Raw genomic sequence first — 7,246 nt, forward strand, 5'->3', positions numbered from 1 at the left:
AAACCCAACTTTGCAATCTGTGACGCTAGTGCTTAATGCGAGGTAGCGCTCAATGCTAGGTTCGATTTTGGAATTCCCCCTTTTTGGCTTTCCTTAAGCATCATAGTCCTGATGCCACTCAAATTCAACTCTTAATTTTCAATTTTTATGCAATTCCCACTCACTTCACTCAAGCATGCAACATTAAACCCTAAAATGCAACTAGAACAAAATATGCAACAGAAGTAAATTAATCAACTAGGTTGACTCCCAGGTAGCGCCTCTTTAACGTCACGAGCCTGACCCAAACTTTTCTAGCATTCATCAGTAAGTGCAAACCTTACCATCACCAATCAGTTGGTGAACCTTCCTGTATCCTTCAGTGAATACATAATCTTTTAGCATCCCTCAGTACATGCTACCCAATAAGCAGTGTTCAAAGTAATTAAACTTTACATCACTAAAATAATTGAAAGAAATAATGTTCTTAAATCACTAGGGTGCCTCCCAACAAGCACTTCTTTAATGTCATTGGCTTGACCTAGTAAAGCTCATGTTCCATCTTTCATGTTGGTGTCTCTCTTGCTTTCATCACACCAACTCATCAATTGCTTCTGGTCTACCTTCTTGATTCGCCTAGAATATGGAGCCTTAATATCTATCACTCCATTATGTTTGAAGCCTTTCACAACCCACAACTTTTTCTAGAATCTCACAGGAGTCCCAAGCTTGAATTGTGCATCCTTGGAGTCATCATGAACAGTCCCTCCTTTATCAACTTTCTATTCTTCCTTAACATGCATTACAACACAATTTTTACCTTTTGTTGACTGACCTTGCAGATTTAGGTTTAGCCACTGGTGCATCCTTCCTTGCAGTTTTGTGACTTATCTTCTTCACTTGAATCTGCTTATCTTTAAAGACATCATAGATCACCTCTTCTTCTTAGTCTTTAATCATAATCAATCCATCTTCTACAATGATGAATACTTTAGCCGCCTTCATAAACAGCCTTCCAAGAATTATCGGGATCTTATCATCCTCCTTCATCTCCATGACCACAAAATCAACCAGGAATTTAAGCCTTCCTATGCGCATTACAACATCCTCCACGAAACTGTAGGGTTTCTTTGGTGACCCATCCACCATAATCAATGATATATTTGTTGGCTTTAACCTAAGACCACCAATCTTTTCAATTATAGATAAGGGCATCATATTAATACTTGACCCTAAATCAAGTAGGGCTTTCCCTATCTTTACACTCCCAATGGTGCAAGGAACTGTAAAACCTCCTGGATCTTTCACTTTAGGAGGATGTGCTTTCTCAAACAAGTCACTGCAACTTCCCTGTTCATCATTAGCTTCCTCATCAGAATCTATCTTTTCGCCGAGGTAATGCTTTATATGCCTAGCATAGACAGGAATCTGTTGAAGTGCTTCAGTCAACGATATTTTAATCTCCATTTGATTGAAGATTTCTCTAAAGAGCTCATATCTTCTCTCCACTCTCTCACACCTTTTTCGATAAGGAAGAACACTCTCATCTTTTTTATTTTTTCCTCTTTTTTCAGATTTTTTCTCTACCCTCTTCTCTTCATCTCTTTCCAACTCCCTTGCACATATTTTCTCATCTTTTTCTTCTCTCCCTACTAACTCAACACTCTCTTTTTTCTCTTCCACTCTTTCCTCAACACTCACTATAGCCTTACAATTTTCTTTAAGGTTAACCTCAGTATTAGCCCCAAATTGATTCTCTGCTTTGTGCTCCAACCTTTTGGCTAATTGACTAATCTGCATCTCCAAGTTTCTGAAGCTAGCCTCATTTCTCTTTATGGTGGAATCATGCTTCTGCAAAAAAATTTCAAACATATCTTCCACCCTGCTAGTCCTGTCGTTCAAAACAGATACATGTTGCCACAATGGTGGTGGCTGTAGTTGTGGTCTATTGAATTGGCCTCCTGTTAAGAGTCTGACAAGTGTACCAGATCATATCAAGTAATATTAAAATCGTAAGTCTGAGTATCGTCTCCCAAAGGACTCTTAGGCCTAAACGTTTGTGTGATGATTTGAAATCATAAGACTTGAATAAAACAATAATTTAAGTTTTAAATGCAAAACTGAAAATAAACATGCATGCAAAGGTTTGATCAATTGATAGTTGAACGATATGGATGATTAATGTTGTTTGGGTTTACGTTTTAATCCTAATCATCTCTCAAATATCTACTATTCTTACTAAATTATACTTTGTTATCAATGTTCATGCCACTTTCTAATTTACCCTAATCCCAATGTCTTGGTGAAAAGAGCCTACTCCTAATTACTCGTTTACAATGTCTTGTCTCCCTAGAAATTATTCATGCATTGCATTTGCACATAAGCTTAAGGCAATCGGTCCTCCTATCCCTGTGTCTAGGTAATATTGTTCCTAAGAGAATTCCCTCATGTCTAGATCTACCCATATGTGTCCATAAAGATAAAATCAAAGATCACGCTATTGAATAATGTCTTAAACAAAGCATGAAAAGATAATGGAGGAAAAACTCTAACAATTAACAAAATAAAGCATATGGATAAAGCATCAATTCAATATATGAGAGTTTCAATAGGATTACATCATTTCCCCAACAACAATGGAGGTTTAGTTCACCATGGACATGGTGAAACTAGATGAAAACAATGAAAAGAATCAAAAGATAAACCCTAGAATTGATAGATTGGAGCTCCTGCATCCAAAATCTGCATTTGAGGGTGAAAAGGGTGTTTTTGCATCTTCTTCTGCCAAAATATCATCTCTCTAGGTCGTGCAAATCTATTTATAACTCAAAAAATCAGCAGAAACTAGCCCAAGCCCAAAAGACTAACGCTCAGCGTTGGGTACGGTACTTTGGATGGACGTTCAGTGTTGACGCCCAGGCGTTTGACAGTGTCTTCACCGAAGAGGTCAGCACTCATCGCTGAACCACTGCTCAACGGTGGGTGCGATACTCAGATTCTCCCCTTAGAGTTGGTGTTTGAGCGTTTGACAATGATTCATGTATCAAAGTTGACGCTCAACGCTGTCCTAGCGCTCAGCGGTGACTGCGTGATATGATCATGGATAGTCCAAGTAATGAAGAGAATAAAAGGATGACAATAAGCATGGCTAAAGGAAATCATTTTACTTCTTGTCTTCTTTATACATTTGTACAAAAATAAGTAGAATAGATTTCATAGGCATGTATTTGCCTCTTTGATTTCTTTCCTTTAGTTCTAGTGAATAAACATTTATAAACTCTTCTTTCTCTTTAAGAACAAGCAATGTCGAACTCTCCATGGCTTGATATTAAAAAGAAAAGAAGAGGAAGTAGGCGTCCTAGGCGTGTAGTACAAGATAGCATAGTTAGCTTTCATGTTTTGAACTATAGGAGAACTAGTTGCCTTATAAACCCTTTGGAGTGGAGAGATTTAAGCAATGTGGGACTCAAAAGCCCCTAGAGGATGTGCAGCAGCTGCTGGTCGGCCTCCTCACTCAAAAGTCCCACATCTCGTAGATCTAGTCTCCAAGCTCACTTCAAAGGCTATATAAGAAGGCTTAATTAGGGGTCTCCTTTTGTACACTTACCTTGAATCAATTGATTACTTGAGTTGATTTGAACTTTTCCAATCTTCTTTTGAGATAGTTTTCTGTCTCCAAGCTCAAGCAAGTGGCGATCCTCCGTTGATGCTTATCTAGGAGCTTCCTTCAAGTGGCGCATCGTCAAGTCCTAAGTTTCCTTTTCTCTAACCTTTTCCAATTTTAATTTCTCTCCATTTCTTGTATGGCATTTTAGAATATTCTCTCTAGGAATGCACTTCCCCATCATGTGGTAACATGACCCTTAGGTTTTTATCTTCTTAGGAATTGCATGCTAGAGTAGAATAGCTTATAGGTGTTCAATTTCGCTAAGCCATTTTATTTTCCGCCCAACGTCTGCATGAATTTACAACCAGCTTGTGTGTCTTCGTTTGAATTCATTTCTCATCCGTTTTGCATGAATTTTTTTTCAAAAGTTTCTTCTATATGTCTACTTTTATGCCTAGTTTTTACTTTGTGTCAATTCGTTTTCTACTGTTCGCAATAAAAAATTTTCTCCACTGTGTTCATCCAGTATTCTGCTGTTGATATAATACTCCACTGTTTTGCATTGTTGCTTACTGTTTGGTAATTGTGGTGGCTGGAATTGATCACTGGATGGTGCTTGAACCTCCCAACACTCTTAACCAAGGAATCAACACTTCAAATTCAAGCTTGCAGGTGCTAAATCGTGGCTGTCCAGAGCCTTGTGCAAGCAGTCATTTCTTCAAACAACAACAATGCTATTGGAGTTCTTCAACAAGTAGGTGTCCTTATTCAATTTTGCTTGTTGTTCCAACTTTAATTCCTTCTCTTGGCTGGATTGTATATGTCTTTTATTGTTTGTTAGCTTTGATTTGAGTCATATGTTTGTTCCTCTTTAGGAGTTTTCTAGAGTAATTTCTGAAATTGCATAGCTAAGAGTAATTTTTACATCTCCATGTTTGTATGCTGAATTGAGTTTGATCATCATTGGATTTAAGTGTGTGAATCTTTGCTTGCTGTAAACAAATCAAAATTTGTTTCCTGTTGTTGTTGCTGTTTGGCATAGAGTCTTTAGTGTGGTGTGTTTGATAGCTTCTTCTAAAGCCTATTTTCATCTCAAAATATACAAAACTATAAGTTTGAGGTCTGCCAAAATTATTTCCAACATTAATTAGATCTTACTCTTCATGTATACCTAGCATGTTGATGTGATCGTGCTTCTTAGTTGTGTTAATTTTCTTTATTGTCTTGTTCATTTTGTGACACTGTTTTCACTCCATTTTCTTGTTGTTTTGTCTCTTTAAAATCATTATATTATTGCCACCTTGTTTTGTGCCCAGTTTTTTTATTTTTTAGGTTCAATTTTCATCATTTTTCTTGTATTTTTCATTCATTTTTTGGCTTCTACCATGTGTTGTCTTGAATTTGCTTCTTTGTATTGAGGTTGGATTGTACATCTTTCCATTTGCTTCTCAAAGTGGACTTGTGAGACAATTTACTATTTTGAAAGAAGGGTGCTTCCCTTATTTTGTTTTTTGAGACACATTACTGATAACAATTAAAAAACAGTTATTTTCATAGTCAATTTTGATATTAAAACACACCCTTTATGACTTAGAATTAGCTTGAAATCATGCATTTTGCATAAGTTAGAGAATAAGAGAGTCAAAAGTTGTTTTTAGAGATATTATGCTTGTTTTGCATTGTTTTGCAGGGTTTTGATGAGAATTGGAGATGAATTGAAAGAAGGGTTGAAGATCAAATGGTTGCAGTGCATAAAAGTCAACCAGAATGCTGAAAAGTGAACCAGTCAACCAGAAAAGTCAACTAGTCACCCCAAAAAGTCAACCAATTGACCAGAATGCTGAAAAGTTGACCAAAGGGCAATTGACCAGCACCTAGCGATGAAAATGACTGTCGGGCGGTGGCGCGACTCGAGGGAAACCGCCGGGCAGTGAAATATGACGTCGGGCGGTGGTGCGATTGATGGGAAACCGCCGGGCATCAAAATATGACGCTGGACGGTTGTCTATTGGGCTTGGGCTCAAATTCTGTTACTTTTCTTGGTTATAAATAGCCCTAGTGCGAGTTTAGATGCATTCTTTTGACAGAAAGGGGCTGCCAGACCTAGTTTTCACTCCTTGGAGAAGATCTCTTGGATGCTTAGGCTCCTTTTTATCCAATCTAGGGTTTGTTTTTCCATTCTTCCATTATTTTTCACCTAGTTTCACCATGACAATGGTGAACTAAACCCTGTTGTGGTTGGGAAACAATGTAATCTTTCGAAACTCTCTTTTATTGAAACTCTTATTTATTTATATACTTGTCGTATGCTTTGATTATAAATATTGGGTTTCTCATCTGCGCTTAATGCTTTTATCGTTTAACTCATTCAATAATTGTTGTTTGTCTTTATTGATACGGGAACGTACGGTACTGTCATGAACTGGTGGGAAATTCCTTGATTAAGCAATACCACCTAGAGATAGGAGGGTAGGTGATGAAGGTTGAAAAACAGTTATTTTCATATGTCAATTTGGAACAAATTACACCCTTTACTACTTGGAATGAGCTCAGAATCAAGCAAAACTCAATAAATGAGTCTGGAGAGAGGCAAATGTTGTTTTTAGCTATTTTATGCTTATTTTGCATTGTTTTGTAGCTAATTTGAGAAAAATAAGAATGGAGTTGAAGATACAGGTCGTTGACTCAAGAAAAGAGCAGAAAAATGAAGTTTTGAAGAGTCGACGCACCGCCCAATGGCACACTTAAACCGCTGCGCGGTCCAGGACGAGGAGTAGGCATGAAAATTGACACTGAGGGAAACTGCCGGGTGCTAGCGATTGTCGCCGGGCGGTGGCGGCAGGTTATGGGAAACCGCCGGGTGGCACACTTAAACCGCCCGGCAGTGGCACGCTGGACTTCGGCCTGTTTTTGACGAGCTCCTCACCTATAAATACCCCTATTACGAATTTAGAGTCATTCTTTTGACAGGGGAGAACGACCAGACCTAATTTTGCTCTCTTGAGAGGATCTCTTGGATGCTTAGGCTCCTTTTCATCTTTTCTAGGGTTGCTCTTCCATTCTTCTTCCATTTTTTATTCTAGTTTCACCATGTCTATGGTNAACTAAACCCTATTGTTGTTGGGGAAAACAATGTAATCTTTTGATACTCTCTCTTATTGAAACTATTGATTATTTATATGGTCTCCATATGTTTTGATTGATTATTGTTGGGTTATCATCTGTGCTTAAGGCCTTTATCGTTTAACTCATTCGGTATATTGATCTTTGTCTTTATTGATATTGGGACGTACAGTAATGACATGAACTGGTGAGTAATCTCTTGATTCTGCAATACCACCTAGGGATAGGGGTAGGACGATCAATTGCGCTAACTTTTGTTTATAATGCGGTATTAATTACTAGGGTAGGCTAGGGATAGCAAGCCGGTATTTGATATTAGGCCCTTTTCGTCGAGGGATCGGGTTAAGGGGAGGCTAAGAATGTCGCATAACAATTTAATCAATCTAATAATCAAGGGTAGTATGTAAGAGAGAGTGGAATAGATGAAATTGTTAGTACCCAACAACATCCATCCATCCATTGTTTTCACTTGTCAATTAATCAACATTTATTTTGCATGTTAATATTTTTATCCTCAAAATCCAATTTATTAAATTT

At 37.7% G+C, this 7,246-nt stretch overlaps 1 protein-coding gene across 1 annotated transcript; it reads right to left on the minus strand.

Annotated features, from left to right (window-relative positions):
* Nucleotides 1–924: 924 nt before the first annotated feature.
* On the minus strand, nucleotides 925–2,937 carry LOC106754364. The gene is made up of 2 exons (XM_014636375.1): nucleotides 2,864–2,937; nucleotides 925–1,951 (listed from the first exon to the last, which is right to left on the minus strand). Exons 1-2 carry the CDS (start codon nucleotides 2,935–2,937, stop codon nucleotides 925–927), a joined length of 1,101 nt encoding a protein of 366 aa, XP_014491861.1.
* Nucleotides 2,938–7,246: the final 4,309 nt, after the last annotated feature.

The sequence above is a fragment of the Vigna radiata genome, unplaced genomic scaffold (genome assembly GCF_000741045.1).
Source record: "Vigna radiata var. radiata cultivar VC1973A unplaced genomic scaffold, Vradiata_ver6 scaffold_456, whole genome shotgun sequence".
Taxonomy (NCBI): domain Eukaryota; kingdom Viridiplantae; phylum Streptophyta; class Magnoliopsida; order Fabales; family Fabaceae; genus Vigna; species Vigna radiata.

Bases quoted from the DNA above. Each gene is read 5' to 3' on its own strand.
- LOC106754364 (XM_014636375.1), bottom strand. From the start codon at position 2,937: ATGAGTGCTGACCTCTTCGGTGAAGACACTGTCAAACGCCTGGGCGTC. The intron at 1,952-2,863 runs GTACCCAACGCT...TACACTTGTCAG, and splicing joins GAACGTCCATCCAAAGTACC to ACTCTTAACAGGAGGCCAAT.